Source organism: Mastigoproctus giganteus, chromosome 5, assembly GCF_048544385.1.
Source record: "Mastigoproctus giganteus isolate SK-2022 chromosome 5, ASM4854438v1, whole genome shotgun sequence".
Lineage (NCBI taxonomy): Eukaryota > Metazoa > Arthropoda > Arachnida > Uropygi > Thelyphonidae > Mastigoproctus > Mastigoproctus giganteus.
The window spans coordinates 8320106-8344820 of NC_143579.1; the positions used below are offsets into that span (position 1 = coordinate 8320106).

General features: G+C 39.2%; 1 protein-coding gene across 1 annotated transcript in view; it reads right to left on the reverse strand.

Moving 5' to 3' along the window:
* The window catches only part of LOC150085154 (T-box transcription factor TBX10-like), a 139520-nt gene that overhangs the window by 31863 nt on the left and 82942 nt on the right, over positions 1 to 24715 (reverse strand). The window contains exons 5-6 of the mRNA XM_090373054.1: positions 20075 to 20227; positions 4442 to 4509 (exon numbers count right to left, since the gene is read on the reverse strand). Coding sequence (XP_090229180.1) covers positions 4442 to 4509; positions 20075 to 20227 — 221 coding nt within the window. The remainder of the gene's footprint in view (positions 1 to 4441; positions 4510 to 20074; positions 20228 to 24715) is intronic.

Below are 24715 nucleotides of genomic sequence, written 5' to 3' on the forward strand. Positions count from 1 at the left end.
AAAGTGCATGTGTGTCATAATCAGTGCCGGATTAAGGCACGGGCTAGCAGGGCCCTTGCCCGGAGCGTCATTCATTAAGGGGCGCCAAAAGCAGAAGTACAATGAGTAAAGTGCACCGAAAAATCATTCTGCCCGGGGCGCGGAAATACCTTGGCCCCTGCACTGGTCACAATAAATTAAAATAAAGATATTTTTGCTTCAAAGGCATAAAAATGTCTGAAAAAATTGTGGAACAAGCATGATTCTGAAATTTCTGATTAAATTGAGGGAAACTGTCACCGCAAGTTATGTAACAAAAAGTAACAAACTGTAACAAACTGACTGTAACAAAAAGTTTATGGGTGATCTTCAATGTCGAAGAGATTAATTTTCGAAGTGGTAGCAGAAACGATTTTCGGAAGGAAGAGGAAACGCCTACCGATTCTCAGTTTGCCCGTTCGAAGACAAAACCCGAATAAAATGTTGAAAAACGTGGGAGCTTGTTCGTATCGATAGAAAATGATCAGAGTCAGAAACGATAACATAACAATTGGTTTTAGCTAAAGAGAGTGATCGTCAAATTTTAACTATCATAGAATTGAATGTCTATGCGGAGATGTTGCCAAAAAAACTGTACACTTGACCAATACTGAAGAAAAGATAGGTTTTCGTCGGCTTTTAGGAAAAAGTTCGCAGAATCAGACTTTCTGGTCATCAGCACAGGAGGTGAAACGTGAATATTTCAGTATGATCCCCACACTAAATGGTAGAGCAAACAGTGGAAGAAACAATTTTTCCAAAATTGACGGAAGTAAGGATGAGCAAATCAAATTTCAACAAAATACTCATCATTTTATTTGATAAAAAAATATATATATTGTTTCCCACACAAAATTCGTTGCCTAAGGACAAATTCGATTATCAGACATTACTTCAAGTTCTGAATCATTTGAAGGAAAAGGAGCGAATTGTGGATAGACAATCAAGACAACACGCGTTTACACTGCATTATCCTTTGGGCAGTTGGTGTCTTTGATAAGACTGAATAGCTTGGTTTTCGATTGCTATTTTTCACCTTTGAGTTAACCGACTGTAAACATCCATTTCTGTTTTTTAAATTTTACTTCGGTAAAAAATGTAAGTGGTAACTGAACGTTTTAAAATTTATTTTTAAAAAATATATATTTATATAAATAATTATTAAAATTTTATGTTCGGTATGGTATAAAAAAAATTTATGTTATGTATGGAATAAAAAGCCAACGAGTACTTGCACAGCGATTTGACCTTGATAATAATCCCGATATGGATAAAAATAGGAAGTGGAGAGGGAATAAAAATATGATGCGTTACGGGTTGGAACTGGGGCAATGTATGAAAGACAAAAAAAAAGTTCCAACCGTTAGAAATCCGTGTTCTCCATTAAAACAGCCCACAACGATTCCCATCCAGTGAAATCCAGTCTCTAAATGTAGACTCATTACAGCTATGAATAATTCATGTATCAGGCTCTGAAAATGCATTCCAATTTGCGCAAGCTTGTGCAATGGTAAATAGTAGTAATATTATGTCATGAGACTTAATTTTTTTTTTTTTTTTTACATAAATATTAAAAAGTTTCTCAAAATTTGACAATCCTACTCAAAGTTAGCAGTATTTTTCTCCACTAGGGGCTACGCAATGTATACACCCTTATATTTTACACATAATTTGGCACTTCATTTGCGATCATTTTTTGTTAAATTTGCGACTTCATTAGCTAAAAACTTTCGAATTCTCTGTTCATTTTTTAAGATATTCGCTGTGTATGCTTGCCACGAAAGTGAAATTAGTTACAAACCCCCGTGTATTTGATGAACGGGGTCAGTAACTAATTTCACATTTTGTCTTAAATACATAATAGAATACGCTAAGGTCATTAAAATAAAAAGCCTCAATTGTGTGTTGCTGGCTCTTGAATGAATTATCGCTAATTTGTTTAATGCTCTGAAGAAAAATAGTTTTTTGGTAATTGCAATGCATTATTTTTCTAAATTAGTTTGATAGAACTTCGCGGCGTTTTTCTTACCTAGCAATATCCCCCGCACTCTTAGATTAAGCTATCTGTACACGAAATATTAACCGCTAATATTCATTAGATCAATAAATTTACGCAATAGTATCTGTCCTTTTCGTATTTGTTGTTGTTATTGAGGGTTTTGGCACAGGGGCTACAGCGGCCATATTGTGCCTTTCAACTTTTAATATAATAGTTTCAAGTTTGTAAGTTTTTGAGGTGAGAGAACATCCTTATCTTCTTTAGAAAGGAGAAAATTCATCTAATTGCTTTTCATTTGCTTCATTTTTCAAGATATGGTTCTTTGTTATAGGTTTCTGTGAGATAGGAATGTTTCTAGCCTTTCCTGTTGATAATAGAAGCAGTCAAGTAAAATATGTTTCACTGTGAGAACATTATAGTAAGGAGTACATTGTGGAGGGCCTTGTGAGTGTCCAATGCGTGCTCTTGCAAGAACCACTTCTTTTCTTACTTTCCTTTTGCTGGAGGTCCAGAAGATGGCTTGGTCTTAATTTTCATAAGTTCATTGTTTCTATGTCCTTGCCATATATTTTTCCATTGGGAGTAGCAGGCTTTTCTTATAATGGTTTTGTAGTCTACAGGAATCTTATCAATTACATTTGAATTCATTGGTTGCTTTGCTGCCTCATCTGCGTTTTCATTTCCGAATATTCCACAATGAGCTGGGATAGTATCTTTCATCTTGTGAATTAAATTGTCACTGGGTTGTTAGGTTTGCACTGATAGGGGCGCTGGCTACCACAGTTGAAGAACCAGTAAGCACCGAAACGATTGTCTGGTGGAGCTTATTTGCAGTACGGCAATGAGGAAATTAAAATAAATAAATTATCTGTTTATACTCCAGGACATCCACATATGGTCAAAGGAGTTTACAAGAGAGAGAGAGAGAGAGAGAGAGAGAGAGAGAGAGAGAATGTGAACATCATCGTGTTTTGCGGTCATGGACTCTACCCAGAGTCCACTCAAAGCCATGTACTGTACTACGTACTATTGTGTTATTGGTTGCACTAATGTTGTAATAGTAAATAATAATACTATTATTATTATTATTTGTAATAGATGTACAATACAAATAAACAATATACAATAAAAATACATAAAATATAAAAAAATTAAATAACAAATATATTTCTCTGAATATTTCACGAAAATATTGTTCTTCACAAAAGTGGACATCATTTTTTGTGGTCGAATTCTCGCGATGCCATTGAAAAACGGACTGAGTGTAGTATATATGGCCGTCATAGCAATGAATTTAACAAATGTTAATCTAATGTGGATCTCCGAGAAACCGAGTTCGGTTATTTTCCAGTATTTGTAGGTAGAAAAACTCAACTTGTTTATTTATGTTCAGGGGCGGTCCCAGGGAAGTGTTATAGGGGCTATAATACCCCATCCCCTACGATGGAAACTGTGAATTTTTATGATGATTAAAGCCACATTCAATTAAATGATTCTACGTCAGAAGCGCTGAACGTCTCTGCTTCCTTTTCTCAATAGACAGCACCAGAAAAAAAAGGGGGGAGGTAAAAAACGCGCGGTTTGTTTGTTATGAAATACATTTTTCACAACGCCACCACTAATAAGTATTTCACGTGCTTTGTTTACAGTAAATTACAGCCCACTCGACGCCTACATTTACAAGCGCACATGTCTTTAAATAAGACACATGGACATTGGTTCGCAGTTGGAAGCCTTAAGAAATAAAACAAGGGTTCATATTCTAGCAAGGGTCCTGTTGCTAAAGTAGTGTAGTGCATACGTTAACCGACCTACAGGATGGGAAGCAACACGGATTACACTGCGGGTGATAATTCTAGGCCAGCTGAGCTAAACGGAACCGTTCTGGCTGCGTGACACTGATTGCCGCCCTCCAGATAAACAGTGTCCTTTTTTGATGACCCTTTGAAGCATCTGGTTCTGATTACAGTTTCTTCATCATGATTTAACATGCTACGCAATTCCGTGTTCTTAATAACGCTGTCAAACAGCACGCGTTGCGGGTGACGACGCGGTTGGCGCCGGGAGAAGCAACTGACGTTCATTTGTCACCTGTGAGGGACTATAAAGTCACACTGAGGCCATTCTGCGTTCGTACCGAGGCCAGTCACATCAGCGCTATTTACAACGAAACACTTACAGGAATTAGGGTTTGAACGCCACGCCACGTACAGGAGATTGTCGCAAATCTACGCTGCCATTTTCTTGCCGTGTCAACCAAGTAATCAAAAGATGCAAGCAACGGGAGAATTCGTTCCATTCGAAAACTTTTCGTGGAAATAGTTTTATAATTAGGTCCTGCGCGTGCTCGCGGAAGATGGCGATTATCCTAAGTAAGAATAGCAGTCGACATAGGAAATAACGTCATAAAATGTTTATACCCACCATTCTTCTGGATCACAGTCCCTGAAACCTTTGGCAAATGGATTGCTTGCTATTTTCAGCTGGGTGATCTGAAATGAAGAATTGAATTATTTTAGTATAAACAGAGGCTTTCGTAATACGCATATTAAAATTTTTCTGTTTATACTCTGGGACGACCAAACGGTCAGAGGAGTTCACAAGATAGACAGAATACAAGAAACAGCACCGTATTCAGCAATCACGGGTTTGAACCCCGGTCACTCAAGGCGCTCGGGTGTACTTATGCACCCGAGCGCCTGACCACTAGGCTACGGCGGTCTAATTTTGTAACACTCGTTTCAACTTATCATTATTATTTATTTATTATTTTTTTTTTTCGAATATTATAAACAGCAAAAACCTTAAACGCTGCGTGAAAGGCATACTTGGAATTGTAATGCTTGTAGAAAAAATCGCAGATTCCACTCCGGAGCTAGACTAACCATCATCTCTCTCTCGAACTGCGTGTCTTCTGGCTTAAGCGTACCATGTTTTGGCTTTGGGTTTTGCTGTTATTTCTTCGGGTTGTAGAATGGTAGAGAAAAAATAAAATTTCCAGTCCAGTTTGAGATGAATGTATTATTATTAGATGTTAAGGTTGTCGACCTGATTCAGAGGTCGGAAACTTTTTCCACTAAAAATCTTCTTTAAAAATAAAGATAGGTCACAAGATAAGATCGACAATTTTCTACAAGTATATCTCTAAATAAAATAGTATATCCTTATATAAAATACGCTAGTTGTTAGAATTATTATAATAGCAATAGAAATAGTATTCAACTTATAGTCTAAGGAAGCCACAGGCTTTTGCTGTACTGGCAAAAAAACAAGTATATTATTATTATTAGCCTTATGGTGCAAGGAAGCCTGAGGCTTATGCTGCACCAGATAAAAAAAAAAAAAAAAAAAATTCTAAGTTACCCTGAGAGAGAAAGAGAGGAATCACCAAGAAAGAGAAGGATGATGTTATCCAGCTCAAGACCGTGGGTGTGCCAAGCCCATACTCACCAGATGTAAGTCCTTATATAAGAAAATACGAATTATTTGCTTTCCTCTTCACATAGGTAACTATCCAGTTGATCTTTGAATTTATTCAAACTGTCAACTTCAACTACCTGCGAGGGTAACTTGTTCCAGCAATCAACCACTCGCCGGCTAAAAAAAAACTTCATAAAATCTAATCTAAACTTCAATCCCTGTAATTTGAATTTATGACCCATAGTTCTGGAATTCTTTATAACAGTGAGAATTCCACCTTCATTCATTTTACTAATCCCTCTCGTGTCTTGTTGCCAAACTCTGTAGTCTACATAATCGGAGTCTTTCCTCGCATGGTCGCCCTTTTAACGATCTCGCCATGTAAGTTGCCCGTCTTTGGACCCTTTCAAGAAGCTCAATGTGTTTTTTTCAGATGAGGTTTCTCTACTTGAACACTGTATTCCAAATGTGGTATTACATTTGCCTTATAAGTATGACTAAGACCACTGTATCTGTACTGGATAATGTTCGTTAAATCATCGACAGGACGTCGTGAGCTTTCCTGACTACCTGTTTACACTGCTCAGGAAATTTCATATCTGTCTTTGTTATAACTTCCAGATCCCTATCTTCCTCTACTGGTTTTAATTCATCCCCATCAAAAGTCGATCCAGCTTTTCTGGAGGAAAAGCTGGATCGGCCAAAGCCAGCGAGTTAGAAACAAAACTTAAGTTTAAGCCGATAACAAGGTCGCATTGGTGAAGTAAACAGAAATTGATAGAATTAATAATTAGACTATCATTTTTTCATTTCTTTCTTTCCTCTTAAAGGTTGTGAAGTAATCCTATGCGGCAACATTTTATGAAGCTACGTAAAATATAAACAAACACGAAGAAACGACAGTTTGGGAGTAGATACAAGTGGATGTTCCCGAGCCAACTGGAAGACAAGTTGAATGAGTTGCAGTTGGTTGAGTTTTACAAACTGTACATTCTCAACGAGACCCTCCCGAAACTGCATTCCCACGACCTTCGAATGACACGCGTTTTCACGAGTATACATTTGTGAAGGGTTCTACTCCAAATTATAAGTAGCAAAGTACAAACCTAGAAGGTCGAACTTTAAGATGAACATCTGTAGCATTTTGCAAGGAACACAGTGTCAAGTTTCATAGTGGCCCCTACAAAATATCGAGCGGTATGTTCTGTTAACGTTATGTGTACATGCGCTGTCAAATGCTTCCATGCCCATAGTGTTGAAGCCCCGGGGTCTCGATTCTTTGGGGCGTGTGCTCCGACTGCACTTTTTGTTTTTTTTTTCTCTTATAGCTCAAAAACTCGTAGTCCGTCCGTCTGCATGTAATATATGTACTTTTCTAGTGCAAATACTTCTTTTATTCATCCAATATTATAAATGTGACGTCATGTTTGAATAATTAATTCATACGAAGCCAACTATTCCTTTATTATTGCCAGATTCACCTTAGGTTGCATCTACACTTGGAACAAATAAGTTGTTCATAATTGTTAGGTGATTTCTGCAATTTCTCAATTCAAGGCAACTGTATTGCTTCTTCAACCATTCACCTTTCCACTAATTAGGGTCATTGGCGTATATATGCTTAAAGTGCCTATTATCTTCACCATATCACTGCCTCTCTGTCCGTCCGCATGTAATAACTCACTCCCAGTGAATGGATTTTTATAAAATTTTACATATTTGGTTCCTTTAGAAATATTTGTCGTATCATCCCAAATTTCATAGGACCAATAGAAATCCGGCAATTATTATTTATTTGTCAGTCCGTCTGCATGTTATAACGCCATTCCCATTTGATGCTTTCTCATGACATTTTATATTTAGAACGATTAGCCTTTCCAAATTACACGAAAATCAGACCAACAAAAGTCCGGAAGTTATTATTTTTGTTTTTTTCATACATATTACATAGGCTATCCATATACGCATATTATATCTGAAGTACTAGTTATTATGTTTGTTGCTTTGGGCTAATTAAAGGAATGAATGGACAATATGGAACTACTATTACTATTTGCTTAAAACGTAAACGCTGCATACATTAACTAACATATTATTATTATCTCTTTCTTCATCTTATGGGTCCGTCTCCCATGAGTACTTCTACCACATGCATGGGTGGTTGTTATGTCTGGTTACTATTATTGGTCTAGGAACTCTTTGACTATCCTGCAAGTGTTCGGGGTCCCGGCTTTCTGGAGTTCCTTTTACGTGTTCTTTAAGAGGCCTATTGCTGCTAGGTTCTTATGTAGGCTTTTTAGTGCCATGCTGGTGGTTGACACGGTGATCAGAATGGTCGTTACTTGTTTCATGCGCCACATCTCTTTGACTTACTGCGTACGATGTTTGTACTTCCTGATCTTTCCCTCGTAGGTTTTCTGGAGTTTTCTGGTTTTGGGCAGCACTATGTCGATAAGGTAGGTATCCATTTCCTTCTAGTCAATGAGGGTTATGTTTGGTTTGTTGTGCGGGATCGTCTTGTCCGTTCTTGTGGCGCAGTGCCAGTACAGCTTTTGGGGTAGGGGTCTGTAGTTCGGCCTGAGGTTCGTACTTTTAATACAGTATACGTTCATTGTTCAACTGGTATTTCTTCGCTAGCTTCTGATATGTTATCCTGAGTCTGGATGAACAACCAGCATCTCGCGTTGACGTGTTGAATTGTTTCAGGGACCAGGTGGCATCGTCAACGTGTGTCGTCTATCACTTCGAAGTCCTTGGCGATGTATTTTCTGTAGTTCCTGGTGTTGATTACCTGGTCTTGAATGACGAGCATGTATGCTTTGGTCTCGGGGAAGAGCGTCCCTCTGGTGAGCCAGGAGTTGGAAGTCTCCTTATCTACGTAGTCTTGACGGCGGTCATTGCCTCCGTCAATGGAGTGCCTTCTTTCCCATTTTTCTGTTTTCGTTTCTTCCGTCTTAGTGGGTGGGGTATCAACTTTGAGGTTGAGCGTGGTGTGCGGTTTGTCTATCCTCCTTATAGCCTGTAGATTGGTACTGATAGATTATTATTATTATGATTTTCTCCCTCCTTATGGCAATTATTATTATTACTTTATTTCTCACTCGAGGTACCCTGAGGTAGCAAGAAAGTGATTACACACATCAGACTGACTAGTGACATGTTAAGATGGAAGTTAACAATATTAATTGTTAATAAAGAGTATTTATACTCTTACTAATTAATAAAGAGCATTAATTAATTAAATAAATAATATTAGATTACACACTTTAACTGTCAAACTGTTGTTGCTACATTTTCAATTGTCAGTAAGAGTGGACACGTACCTTCTTCTGGTAAAATTCGTTGGTGTTCAGAGTTTCTGGATCGATGTATAGTCCCATTCCGACTTTTCGGGTTTCTCTCCTCCTGTTCCCTGTTACCTTTACGCTGCGCATACCTCTCATCAGTCGGTGTGGGGAAGGAGCGTCCCTCTAGTGAGCCATGCGTTGGAAGCCTCCTTATCTATGTAGTCATGATGGAGGTCATTGTAATGCCATGGAGTGCCTTCTTTGTTTACAAACTCACTAACTCTTTTCCAGTTCACTTAGAGTATGCTAATACGTTCTTTCGTTCTTTGTACCAAGGGATTATACACTGAGTGATCAGTGAATTATGATCATTTACGTAATACTTCGTTGGTCGTCCTTCTGCCATCAGTACAGCAGCTGCCCGACGTGGCATTGATTCAACACGATGTCGGAAGCGTTCGGGAGGTATGGAGGTGATTGGTGTATCCAGACGCCTGATATGCCTTTTCATGGTGTCCCATGGGATTGATATCGGGAGAGTTCGGAGGCCAATCGTATGCTGGAAGTCAGAACTGTGTTCCTCAAACCATCCCTACAACAAGTGCCCGATGGCTCGGCGCATTGTCATCTTTGAAGACATCATCGCCATTCGAGAAAAAGTGTAACATAGCGGGTTGTACACAGTCAGCAAGCAGTTGACGATAGCGGAGACCACTGAGACGTTGTTCCACATGCACCACAAGACCAAGTTCTTGCCAGTGAAACATGCCCCACACCATACAACCGCCTCCACCGGCCTACACTTTTGATACCGTGCATGATGGATGAAGAGCCTCATGTTGTTGACGCCAAATCCGTACACGACCATCCATGGTGTGGAGTAAATAATGTGACTCATCCAACCAGCACACCTTCCATTCTTCTAATGTCCAACCTGCATGCTCTTTGCACCAGACGAGTCTTTTACGCTGATGAACCTTGGTTAGGAGAGGATGCCGTAGGGCTCGTTTGCTGGTATAGCCCATACGTGCGAGCGTGCGGCGCATGGTTATGCCAGATATTGTTCCTGGTTGACCCATGTTGTATTGGGTAGTCAACTCTTCAACATTGCTGCGCCTGTTGAAGAGTCGTCTGACCCGGCACTCACCTCTAACATCAACCTTTCGCTGACCTTTGCAGTTTTGCCATCGGGTCGTTGTTTGACCATTTTGACGCCAGTCCTGGTACACTTTAACTACGGCGGCTGTTGAGCACCCCACCAGTTCAGCCGTTTTGGGAAATCGAGGCACCAGCTCGTCGAGCACCGATAATCTGTCCTTTATCAAAGTCCGATAAATCCTTCCTTTTACCCATCACGCTCGGAATTGTACTACCTACTGAACCACTGACCTTATCTATGCTACGTAAGTCGGCGAACTCCGCACTCTCGTACCTCACGCGGTCAACGGGTTTCATTCAGTTTTCATAGGGATGGTCATAATTCAGTGATCACTCAGTGTATAAGGTTAATAACAATTGCCAATTTATAACTAACGTGATGTGGATGACAGATAATAATTTACCCTCATGTACTATATCATGTACTATATCTGGACATGTATGCTTTCACCAACCATACATGACAGTAAGAATAATAATTATATTTTTCTTTGGAATCTAGATTTCTGTAATGACCACTCTTATACCACGTGAATATTGGTAGTTTATTTAGCTATTAACTAAATCACTATGCGTAATGTGTATAGTGATTTAATTAATAACTAAATAAACTATTAATATTCACGTGGTATAAATGGTCATTTTAGAAATCTAGAAATGGAAACCACCACGTAATGTCCTTCTCCAAGATATCATTTTTGTCTTGGAGAAGGACTTTTATATGCAGAATAATCATTTTTCTGTTTATACTCTGGGACAACCACATGAGGTAAGAGGCGTATACAACCTATTCAAGTCTCTTTGAAGAATTGTGAATTCTTCAAAAAGACTTCAAATGTTAACCATCTTCCACCTGCTTGAATTGTTAACCGTCTTTCCACCTTCAAATTGTCAGCAAACATTCGCATCTTCCTTTAGATACCTCTTCAACATTACAATATTTATGAAAACTGGAAATAGTTTTAAACCTGGAGGACGCATTACGCTTAAGGCTGCTGAAAATGACTGTGAGTTGCGCAATGTGAAGAAATGAGCGCACTAGGCCCCCGCCTTCGATAACCTGGTCTATATAGGCTTCACAAGCCTATGAATTGCGATAGTACTAACTGGACCTCATGAGAAGTCAGGCACCGAAAGATTGGGTAGAATTTATATGGAGAATTTCAAGCCAGTCAAATATTAATTATTGGCATTGGTGCTCTCGTGGCTTCCAATACCGTGTGGAAAAGACCTGGGTTCGAATCCCATCGCTGACGCAAGGAACTTTTATGGGCTTCTTTCACACCGTCGCTCAGCTTACAGATATAATACAACTGGGTGCATTAATGTTTTTCCCTTTGATAACCATAGTATGAACTGTTTGTTTGTTTTGTGTCAGAACGGTATCGAATCCTTGTGGACTACTTAGGAGATCATTGATGTTTCGTTGTAACTACAGGTATTACGAAATTTAATTTTTTCAAGATAAGAAGAGACACAATGACTTTCCCAGGGATGATTATGGGGAGTGTGTTTATGGCAAGAATGGCTAATCTCGTCTCTAGGGGAAAAAATTGAAATATTGACAGAGTTAAGAGTAGTATTTCTTGTGATAGAATGTTAGACCACAATTGGTAATGTTCCTGATAAGCCTTTCGGCGAGTTCTCAAATTGATTGATAAGCCTAGTTTGGCGTAGGTTTCTGATCCGTGAAGTAAATCAAGTTTTGGAAGGATTAAGGCTTTAAAGAAAACCGGGAACTATGATCAGCAATGATCTCCATGACCATTTGCAACATTTGCATATGACATGTGTTTGCGCACGCTGGGTTCCAAGACTACTCACAACTGAGGAACAGCAAATTCTCATGGAGATTTGTGAGGAGCTGCAACGGATGGTTAATAACAATTGAAGGTGGCGAGATTCTAGGCAATAACGGTGAATAAGACATGGCTTCATTAGTTCGACTCAGAGGGTAAGCAACAAACACTGTTTGGAAGTGTACGTCATCGGTAACACCGAAAAAAGTAAAAGTTGTGGCTTCTGCAGGAATGGTCATTTTTTTTTTTTTTTTTTTGACATTCAAGGAATAGTTTACCAGCATGTTGTACCTGTTACGGGACCTTACTACAGAACACTACTGCGCAATTTGCAGGATGATATTCGTCGCAAACTACCACAACTGCACGCGCAGGTGTGTGGATGCTGCATCATGACAATGCGAGACGTCACATTGTTCATACTGTCATCTAGCACTTAGCTAGCATTAATATCAAATGTGTTCCTCATCCGCTCTACCACGTGAACTTGCAGCCTGAAATTTTTTTTCCCCAAAGTTAAAGGAGCTGCGAGGAAAACGTTTCCGGTCGTTAGAAGAAGTGTAAAAACATCGGAGACGATTCTCAAATGCATGCCAAAAAATGGCTTCCACTATGTTTTGAAGAATGGCAAAAATATTGGAGTAAGCGGATTTGATCAAATGGGGAGACTACTTTGAAAAGGACCATCAAATTACAGATGATTAATAAAGGTATGTTGTAAAAAAATTATGATCATTCTTTATTGAACAGCCTCGTAGGTTGATGGTGTAATCGGTCAGAAGTTTTATTTTTGCTTCAGCTAATGGAAGAAGGGAACATTTGGGAGAATTAATAAATTTGTGCTGCACATCGTACAAATCTTTTTATTGCTTCCTGAAGGAGGCTCAACTCAAAATTTAACCTCAGCGACGAACATAATAATCTCAATAAATAATGAATAAATAAATATTCTGTTTATGCTCCGGGACGACCAAACGGTCAGAGGAGTTCACAAGATAGAGAGAATACAAGAAACAGCACCATATTCAGCAGTCACGGACTTGAACCACGGTCACTCAAGGACACGTGTACTTATGCACCCGCGCGCCTGACCACTAGGCTACGGCGGCCTTGACGTAGACGACTCAACCACTGTCAGTGAGCCTAAGGTCATTAATGAAGACTAAAAAAGTCATGGACCTAGGGCGAACCCTGTGGTTCATCATCCTCAGGGCGAAATTCATCGGTACCAACACCTTGATAACGTTGCTAATGATGTAGGAGTGCTGTGGATCTAGGATATCAAGTATGAAAGTTTTCTGCTAAGGTGAATGAGACATTGTTGAATGGATTCCCCTATTCTGTGCCTGTGACAACCAGGCCACTGTAGCCTAGTAGCCTGGTTGTCACAAGGTGCGAAAGTGCGTAACTACACGTGCTTTGAGTGACCGGAATTCAAGCCCATGACTGCTAAATACGGTACTGTATCTTGTATTCTCTCGATCTCGTGAACTCCTCTGACCGTGTGGTTATCCCAGAGTTAAACAGGCAAAAAATATTTTATTTATATACTTTACCGACTAAGTTCCGGAGAACTGCAGGTGGGTTGTGATATAGATTCCCTTTGAGAATTTTGAAGGTCTCAAAATACTCTGCTAAGTATTTTTGGGCAACTATTTTGGTAAATTGAGTAAGCATGTTATTATGAATTAAACTATGCAAGGGGTCCTTTGTACTTATTAGAAAAGGCCATGTAAGCCGAAATGAAGTAAGTTCTCACATGTCGGGATCTTTATCAATGTGCTGCTGCTCACCCAATTACAGGATGAGGAATCGTTGCCAGTATTGACTATAACCCAAAAACAAAGGTCCCGTCCTCCCAGTGGAAGAATCAGTCATCTCAATGGCCCAAAAAAAAAAAAAAAAAAAAACACAAAAAACAAGACAATCTCGAGCAAATGTGAAATTCTTGGTTATCATATTTTTTGACTCATGGGGCATCGTTCATTATGAATTTGTCCCGCATGGTCAAGAAGGGAACAGTGTGGCCAAAGAGAAGAACCAACGCGCTATTGAAGGGGGTGGTAGTGACGTCAATATGAAACCGACATGTGGCCAGATACTTTTTTTTTTGGAGGTTAGTTTATGTATATTGTGTAATGGCATTCAGCCATTAATGGCAGCGAACATCGATCGAGCCTTATCTTGTAGGTGGAAAACAAAGCGAGATTTCAACAATATTTTGACTGAATTTTTTTTATTTTATTATTTTTCAAGTGAAGAAGTTGGTGGCCATGTGCCAAATTGAATCATTTGTCGTCACTATGCACACACACATCACGCGAGGCAGTAAAAATTTATTTACATTAGTTGTTGAAAGGAAGTTAGAACTCTCCTCTGTAGGTCAAAGAGTGTTCATTGACCAATTTCTGCTGCTAGATTCATTTTGAGACACTGTTTTGAATGTCTCATTAATAAAGTGTTTGCAGATACTTCTGATTTTGATACTTGTGTTCATCACCTCTTAATCGCTTCAGAGAGAGAGAAGGGGAAGAGGATGGGGAGGCAAGCTTTAAAAATGAAACTTTAAAGGTCACTTTACTCCCTTTCCAATTCCTTTTTGTAATATGTAATATCAATAAATTCAATAAATGCAATCGGCCTGACGTAGCCGAGTGGTCAGGAGCGAGAGTGCATAGCACGCGTTCCTTGAGTGGACTGGGGTTCAAACCCGTGACTACTAAATATTTGTATTGATGATTTATTGTAAACTGCTGGAGTGTAAACAGAAAATATTTTATAATAATAGGACGTCGATTATCCGAACTAATTGAGAATTATTTGTATTGATGATTTATTGTAAACTGCTGGAGTGTAAACAGAAAATATTTTATAATAATAGGACGTCGATTATCCGAACTAATTGAGAATTGACAAAATAACTAATTTGTTTGGATAGAAACAAATCAATTTTAAAATTGGCCCGTCAGTTTTTAATGCCCGAAATAGATGCTCCCTCCCCCACCCTACCACTCCATGTTTGATCGTAAAACTGATACCACTGGAATCTTTCTTTAATTTTCTGCAATATAAGTTTCGTAATTGATAGATAGCACTTTTTTATATTTGTAAAGAAGTGGGGCAGTTCTCTTGGCCCCAAATATAAAAAGCAGACAGCAGTTTAGAGAGATGGACTTCGAACCTGTAATAAAATTTCTATACATTTCATGCAAAACAGTTTTAAAGATATTGAAAAAAAAAAAACTGAACAAAGATATCGCCACAGCTATCTAAATAAATGCATTTTATATTTATACTACGGCACCAACACATCAGAGGAGTTCATAAGTTAGAATACAGGAACATCACTGTATTTAGCAAGCACGCACACTCGAACTACAGTCAAACGTGCATACAAATATACCCACGTATTAGACCACTCGGCTATCCTCTGACCGTTTGGTCGTCCCGGAGTATAAACAGAAAATTTATTTATTTATTTATTTATATTTGTATAGCACTGTGAATGAATTATTATAAATTAAGTTTCCATGAGAGAAATTTCTTGTCCTCGACACGTGTTTCACGCAAACAGAATTCCGAAAGTCAGGCTATAAATTTCCGTTGTGCCAACAAAAGCAAGTCCAGCTTTCTCATTGGTTATAAGTTAAATTTCATTTATAAAGTACTTTAATAATAAAGCACACCATAATTTTTAACTAATGGAAAATAAACTGATATTATGGGCACGCGTGTGTTAAGCACCAAGTCAGCTAAGTTCATGAGGCGTCGTTATACTATATATATGTAATTGCATGGTTCTTTGGTCGGTTTGTCTTTCGCTGGACATTAAACTTGAGTTTCTTATTGCGAATCCGATCTTATTACGAATGTAAAGAAATAAGAAATAGGTCAATCGCTAGTATGTTGCTAAGCTGAATTGTGTTTCCGGGAAATATGGTTTAGGCGACATAAATTGTCTAGTTCCGCTTGAGGAGAAAGCTGGGCTCAGCCTGGTAGCGTCCTGCTGTCCTGGGTATCCTGACGATATCGTCGATTCTGGGGGGGGGGTTTCGATGTGCCCGGTTACAAGTTTAGCTAATATTAGGATATTTTGGAGAGCGGATAATAACCCGAGGGGTCATGCCATACACGGCCTGCGAGCTCTTGGCGTAGCAGTCATATTGCTGCATTGCATTGGTCTTCGAAAAATAAAATTTCTGTTTATACTCTGAGAAGGCCACGGTCAGAGAAGTTCACAAAACAGATAGCATACAAGTCACAAAACAGATAGCATACAACCATTCTAGTCTTTTCTGTTCTATGATGTTGTTGTTTTTTTTTCTTTTTTTGAATGCCCATTGCTTTTCTTATATCTTTGTTCCTGACTCTTTCCAATTTAGATCTGCGGGTTTATCTTTTCCAAAAATCCATCTCGACAGCTAGTAATTTCTTCTTTTACCTTTCCTTTATAGTCCATATAGTCCATATTCATATAGTAGGATATAGTACTCTGAAAATTTGCGTTGTATATTAATTGTTTGGTTTTTGGAAGAATATTATTGCTCCAAAATACTGGCTGGGTTCAGCAGTCCCAAGATCTTTCTTCCCTCATTAATTCTTTTTGCAATCTCATCTTCAGATGAGCCGTCCATCTGCACAATAGGTCCTAGATATTTAAACTACTTCACATTCTTTATTGGTATTCCATTAATATTCAAATTGTCCCCTGTCGAATTCATATATTCCGTCTGATGGAAGTTTATTGTCAAACCCCATATTTATATTGTTCCAATAGCTTTCTACACATATAGTCAGCATCCTCCGCATCCTGCGCGATCAGTAATCACTGTCGTAATTCTGGTCATCTGCAAACAAAAGATTTGAAAGGAGAATGTTTTGATCCACACATAATCCCATTGATCTGCATCTTTGGGACCAAGCTTCCAGAGTCACTTCCAGGTACAGCTTGAATAAGGTGAGGAATAAACAGCAGCCCTGTAGCAAGCCTTTTGATGTTTTGAATTTCCTTGATATTTCTGACCCAATTTAACGCAACGAGTGTTATTTTTGTACATTTTTCTAATTATGTCAATCAGTGTTTTATGGCATTCCACAGCATCTTTCTTGGGACACTGTCGTAAGCTTTTTCCCAAGTCAATGAACACTAATCCTATATCCTGTCCAGTAGCTTGGCATTTTTCCAGAATCTGGTTAACCGTAAATAGATGGTCAATACAAGAACGTCCAGCTGTAAATCCACACTGCTCCTCCGAAATCCTGATTTCTAGTTTAGTTTTCAGTATCCCACTAAAAAGATTTGCAATTGGGTTTGAACCACAGAAATCCAAGAAGAAGAAGAAATACAGAATCCAGTTTAATGGTTACTATGGTAATAGTTTCCGAAAATTATTTTATGTTCTTAAATGCAGACCATAAAACTGAAGTTTTGGTTTTGTGGTCAAAACTTTTGCGGTATAAACTTTAAGAAAACTTGAGTTGTAGTGGGATCGCGGTGTATGATGGGAAGCAATGGACAAGGCGCGTGCATTTCTAGATTTTAATGCTAGGAACGATATGTACGATATTTGGGGGGCTGAAACACAAGAAGAAGAATACGGAAGTTTGATTTCTCTTTGCTTTCCCAGGTGCGATGTAAATATCTCTATAATTAGTTGATCCGCTGACTTTGTGTCACATCGCGTACACTTCTCAAATGCTCCGAAGATCTAACCAAGCCGCCAGCAGAACGTGTTTACGTAGGACCGAGCGTCACATCGAAGCAGGGACGGCACTTATCATTCCTGGCAAGCTAAGTAACACATCTGTCGCCCACACGCTGCTCGAGAAAGTGCGACGGTGCACTGGCACGGTAGTGGCTGTCACTACATTATCGCACGTAAAATACACTCGCTAATTAGCACAATGCGTTGCGATGCACGGCGGTAGAGGCGACCCCGTCAAGATATGCGGGGAATGTGTCAAGCGCAGTTCTCGAAGGAAGCGTCCGAGAGAAGGTGATCGCTTTGCGGTCACTAGTTTCGACACAGATGTTTGGCTTTAGCACGACAACTAGCAACCTCTTCCGACGTTCCGGAACTTAGCCCCGTCAAGCTATGCGCACGTGCCACATTCGGCTATCTTGTGACACACGATTGGCAAGGCTCTAACGGAAAGGATCAGATTTTGCCGTGAGGACTTGAATTACCCTTTGTGTACTAATTTAACCTCTGTCAGTCGACAAGAAAGTCTTGTCGCGAACTATCCTCGGCACGCAACAGACACCGTCTACAGCGCTATCGGAAGTGGAACTCATTTCAGTAAAAGTCAAAACTGCCCTCCCCATGGAACTAATTGCAGGTTCATTTTGCAATGTCAATCACCATCCAAAGAATGCAAATTCGGAAAAAAACAGTTGGCTTATCGTGCTGCTGTTAGAACTTTTCTGCTAAAGTTCATGATTGTGTTCAAGTTGCGTGTTCAGGGATTAATAAATAATAATAATAAAAAAAAAAAACTAACTGAAACTTCTTGCTGAATTAAACTTTCATTTATTACATTTCGTTATTAGTTCATTTATTTTTTTACGCAAAAATAGTACTTGCAAAAAAATCGCAAGCACCAAAACCGGTCACCTTCAGCCCTGATGCATGCTCACATCGATCAACGCAAATTTTGGTACAGCTGATATGAACACACAACGGTTTATGTCTTCAGCAGCATGCTTAATACGATAAAGTAATTCATCATGAGTATATATATTAATCCTGAACACCTATTGCTTTAAGACTCTCTTACAGGAGAAATGCCCTCGTGGGTACAACAGTTGGTAGGGTCACCGGCCTCCCCACACTGGGTGGAAAAGACCTGAGTTCGAATCCCGTCGATGACGGGAGGAATTTTTATGGGCCTTTTTCACAACGTAGCTGAGTTAGTCGGTCTCAGGCGAGGGTATCATGGTTTTTCTCCTGGCAACTCGGGTTTTTTTGTCCAGCAAACAGAAAATCGACCTCAGAACACACGCAATTTACAGACAATATACAAGGAGCAACATGGCCTTAGTCGCTGATGCTCCTAAAAAACCCAATAACAACCAACCAACAAGAGAAAATGTAATTAGCTCAAGCGAGTAGAGAATCCCTTCATGACTCATCGCCTAAGGAAATTTTCATTTATTGAAACCCTTATCCGTTCTTGTCTGTGGTAGCAGCAGAGTTTCACAGCTCCACACCAGACCTCCTCCGAACTTCATTGTTGACACCATGCATACCGGCAGCAGACGCTCTCCAGACATCCTCCACACCCACACCCGTCCATCTGATCAGAATAGGGCGTAGCTATATTCGTTACTCCATAGAACCGATTTCCACTACTCCATGAGCCAATTTTGGCGTTCGTTAACCATATAAGCATCGACCACTGATTGCAGTTGATAATGTTTGACTTATGCGCCGCCGCTCTCTCATGAAAACCGTAGCCATTGACGTAGCGTTGACGCCTTAAATACCCTGGTTAATGTTTTGTAGAAATGTCTGATGAAATTGTCTTACTGTTCTTCCGAGTAACCTCTGGTCGCGTGGAGTGAGCTTTCATTGTCTTCCTGTGCTTTGCTGGATTGTAGTGGTGGTACTCTGACGCTTCCATTTCATGATAACTTCGCGGACAGTCGACTTTGGTAGGTGTAACCTACACCTATCAAAGCCTACAGAAATTGCTGATCGAGATTATGACTAGCTGTTTCCTGAATCGACAATTCGGCAGTGTGACATTCGATAATAACACTCCTCTCAAAATACTGTATGTCCTCTTGGCTGTGATATATCGTTCTGAGTCGCTTGCTTATCCCGGAAAATCCAGTGGACTACGAAAACAGAAGAGTCCAGATACTTTTTTTTTTTTTTTTTTTTTTGAGAGCAGTTTACAAATTAATCATCAGTTGATCCTCCCTATGACAAGCAGAATTTCAAGTAGATAATGAATTTAACTGAACAAGAAAGCGATTTCCAGCTCGTAAGATAAATCATAAGATCTTTTGTGTTCATTGTTGAGTCCAGGAGTTGGGAGTTCTCCCTGTATAGAAAAAAATTCTGTTGATTCCTTTTTAGCAAATCAAAGTTTTCAATCGTTCCACAGCTCCTTTCTGCTCAACAGAAGCCTTTCCCCTTTTGAGAGGTTTGAGACCAATACGAAAAAGTAAACTTACACTCTCTAAAGGTCAGTGATAAATATTTTTTAACAGAATCAATTTGGTCCCTTTATTATTATCGGACTTCGTATTGTTATATTTGGAGTAAACAAACTATTATGTAAAAAAAAAAAAAACCTTATTATAAAATAAGATAATTATAATTATTTGGCAGAATAGTTTTCATTAATATCAAAATTGGAAATAAGATATTCTTGTTTTTTCTTACCCTGTGGTTTTGGTATGCTGTTACTGCTGTGAATTTTGTTTCTGAGAAAATGAAGGTCTTGAAGTTTTCTGTCTGGCAAGCATCCTCGCCTTTGGGATTCACGTAGACTACATGAAACCTCGGCTGGTACCTGTGCATTGAGTTCAGAATAATCTGTGGAAAGAGAAACATGGGTTATCACTGGCATTGCCATGGGACTACGATAATTCATATTACAAGAATAAATAAGTTCAGAATGACATCGTCCCAATAGCTGACTGCTCTAAACATGGATAGAGTCAAGAGCTCCAAACCTGTTGCTCGGTGTTTGTTCAGACGCGTTAGACCACCACTGATTTCATGTGTTTAGTAAGACCTCCAACAGCATAGTTCACACTTAGTTGATTACCCTTCTTCAGACATCATTAAGGAATCTTAGGCCTTGAAAGACCAGATAAACAGACAATCTTTCAACTCGAAGCATGCCAAAATTTACCACAGTGATAGCGTAACATTTTATGGGAGAGGGGAATGTAAAAGTTGGTTGCTACGCATTACTCACGCTCGTTTTCTCAGATCCTTCTGAAAAAGAGACACGTCAACATCGAACAGCGTATCCAGTCACTCACACTTCATCTGCTTGATGGGGAGTTTCAATAGCTGATCTGTTCTGTAACATTTGAAAACAAACAGATACTTTGTGCTCACTGAGGCATGAAAGTTGGCTTGAAAGATCATTCGTTTTAACCCTCTTCGAAATTTGGTTTGGACGAAAACATCATTAGAGATATCGCACTGCACTTTTTTTTTTACAAAAGTTATGGTAAATTTGCCGTGCGAATGGATGAAATTTAGCATCTGTTTTATAAAATGTAAATGAATTTTCTGGTATCCATTACGACTACTGAGAAAAGAGAACGGTGGCCACTGTTTTTTCAAACTGTGGAAAATTGCATCGTTTTTCATCCCGAAACCAGCATATAGAATGCATGATATTGTACGATATATAGTACATGCATATGGAAGGCAGTCAGAATATATCAATGCCTAATGGACAGCGGTGTTTGTTCTGAACAAATACGCAACCTGACCACCTTCCTGGTCTCTTATCCTTTTTCTCCTACCTTCGGTTTCCTTGTCATGACAACCTTTAAATGAAAGTGAGAAAACCAATGAGCTTTTCAGAACAAAATGCGATTGTTTAAAGTCTTTATGTTGGGACAGCACTTGCACAACGTTGAACTCAATTCCTGACTTAAAACTGTATAACTTCTTGTATCCTATCAAAGAAAGAAGATTCAAATGGCACGTTGGAATCGGCTACAAACCACTGATGTAAAGTGGGTACAAATGTCACTGTAGCCACAAGTTTGAGAATTTTTTCCATTTTTTTTTTTCACAGCTTTTTTTTTTACTCATAAGATTTGTTAAGAAACTACACTAGTGTCTCTCGATTGTCGAAAAGCATCGCACCATATGTCCAGCTCCAGTCACTTTCTTGCCCCAGCTACTGCTTATAAACATACTGATGTGACACCACATAACCCTGCTTTTCAATCACTTTCAATTAACAGTATAATTTCCACCAGGCGTAATCTGTTGAGGTGTTTAAAAGCATCTACAAATAGATCAGCACTTATAAAAATTCCCCTTCAACTCATCCTTAGAGTTTTCTACCAAAATGTCCGGAGCCTCCGAAATAAGCTTGAAACTCTCGAACAACTCTTGTTGTCCAACAATCAGAAACATGGCTTGAACCTGACCAGGAGTCAATAGCCTATGCTCCGGCAGCTGGATTTTCATCGTTCTTCACATCAAGATCTCAATCTAAAGGCCGCGGTGTTGCCATCTTCGTCAAAGATTCCAACCTGAAATTTGTGCACGTCACATCTAGCAACTCCTTATTTTATGAAGCAGTACTCGTGACTGTGAAGTTTAATGACTGTTTAATCGATTTAGCGGCAATCTACATACCCTCAGCTCCAGATATTGCAAGAATTGACGATGCTACTGGCTGGATAATGAGTAAGTTACACCCTTCTGCTACGCACATTTTCTGCGGCGATTTTAACCTTCCACTCCACCTGAGCCCTCTCCTTCAACGACTAATGAACAATCTCTTTCCATTAAAGTTTACGATTATCAATGAGGAGCCAACGAGAGGCACCAATCGCCTTGACTTGATTCTATGTTCTGGAATTTGCAGAGTCGACATTCCACCAGAAACGTCCTTCAATTCAGATCACGACCCAATTGCATTACTTCTTGTTCTGCCTATGCCCAGCTTCAATTGCCATAATACTGTTGAAAAGAAAATCATATTCTCTCCGAATTTTCTGAATCCAAAAAAGTGCCTCGAGGCAGCGCAGTCTATTCCATGGCATGTGCTTGATGGATGTGACCCAATCCTCGCAGTTGATCTAATCACAAGATGGATAAATACAGTCACCCTCTATGCGTCACCCAAAACCGTACACATTTCGCCAAGAACTAGAGCTTGGTGGACCAAAGATCTAGCGCGCAGTTTCCACAACAAGCAGTACCTTCACAGGCAATGGAAAATCTCTGGCACAACCCAAGATCGAATCCTATATTCCATAGCAAGAGCTATGTTCAACAGACTCAAGGCATCAGCAATAAAGAGATACACCGATCTACCGTGTCTAAAGGGAAAGCGCCATACTCTTCAAGACACAGTCGCATTAATTCAAATCTTGATCTAGATAACTGGATGGACTACATTTCAAGATTCAAAACCAATTCTGCTTCTGCTGAAATTCCTCTCCAAAACTTTCAATTTGCTCCTACTGATGACCTTTCCATAATTTCCATCACAAGACAACAACTGATATATGCTATTAACTCCCTGCATCCATCTAGTACCGCAGGCCGTGATAAGATACGTCATTTCATAATTAAATGCCTTAGCCCCTATATCCTAGATGCATTACTCTCAATCTACAACTCTGTTCTTTCCACACGAGTTTTCCCTGCTCAATGGAATGAATACTCTGCGAGGCTACTGCCTAAGGTTAAAGCGACAACAAGCCTAAAAGATTTCAGACCAATCTCAACTTCTTCCACCCTCCTCAAACCTCTAGAAAAGGTAACAGTTCCATTTCTCAGTCGAAAATAGATCCACCATAACAAACCTCATGGCCGCACAGATATCAGTTCTTCAAGCCTTCGAAACTAAATCTGAATTAGCTATAGTGTACGCCGATATTGAAGCTGCTTTTGACAGCCTAGACGTCACAGCCCTTCTCAGGCTTCTGCAATTCTTCTTCAGGATTAATGGAGACCTACTAGCTTTCCTCGCCGCCTTATTGAGGAATAGAAGTGTCCACCTCACTTTGAAGAAGACCCACTTTACAAGAAAAATCAATGCAGGAGTCCCACAAGGTGGTGTCCTGTCTGGCCTTCTCTTCTCAGCCATTCTGATTCCTTTCATGATCCTCGTGATGATGCTCTAATATATGCCGACGATATAAAGTTTCTTACCTTAATCCCACCGTCTGCAAACCCAATGGCAATTACAGAGAACTTGGCTGCCCTTTCAACTTACTTGAAAGATGTTTGGATTAAACCTTAACCCTTCAAAATCTGCAATAATAATTTACTCATTGAAACAGCAACCAACAATAATTCAGCCTTCAGTTTTAGGTACGCTCATCCCAGTAGTTACCTGCCATAAGGATATCGGTGTCTATTTAGTACTCACCTTATTTACCTATTTTTTTATACTTATTTTGAGAGAAAAAAACTGTAGTTAATGTATATTATTGTTCAAACAATTCTCCGGACGATTTTATTAATTTCGCAATAGAACTACAGGAAAAGAAAACTTATATTTGGAAAATGTGATATTTTCTAAAATATTACAATTTTTACAATTTTTCTATTTATCACTCATACCATATTTGTAAAGTTATGTCAGTTCTTATATAAATGATTTTAAATCAGTTTTAGCCAATTAAAAGACTTGAAAGTATCTGACTTTGTTTACTGCATTGATCAACAGTGGTCAATATTTCAGTAAGTCCTTGTATTCTGGATATTTTAGAATGGAACCCTTTTTGTTTACAATTTGTTTTAACTTAATTTTCCACTACCTTTCGGAAATTCCCTTTCGTAATATTGCGTATTAAATACGTCACATTGATCTGATTCTAAACATCTTTCATCTCTGTGGCCCCACGAGGGCTACAGAGGTAAAGCTATATCTCTGTAGGGTTACAGAGATCCATATTGCTACAATATACACGTAGCAATATGGCCTTAGTCGCTGATTCTCTTGAAACCCTACAACAACAACGACAACATCTCTGTGTAATATCAGGTATGCCATATGTCATCATGCTTCTATAACCTCAGTATTATGATCTGCACTATGTCACACCTATTGTTCTAGACCAGAGAGTTCCCTGACCTTTTCGGTCAGTATAACGTACAGCTGTACTAAGGTATAAGAAGTGGGCCGCATTGTAAGGTTGAAGTGCAAGACACCTGTTTTCAATGTACGTGACATTACACCAAACTTTCGGATAGTGTTTATATATTTACAAGCCATTTATCACGTACCCAGCAAAACTAATGAAATAAGATTCGTGTGATTCCAGTGTAAACTACTGTATTAGAAGGGAGGTTATTTTGAAAACAATA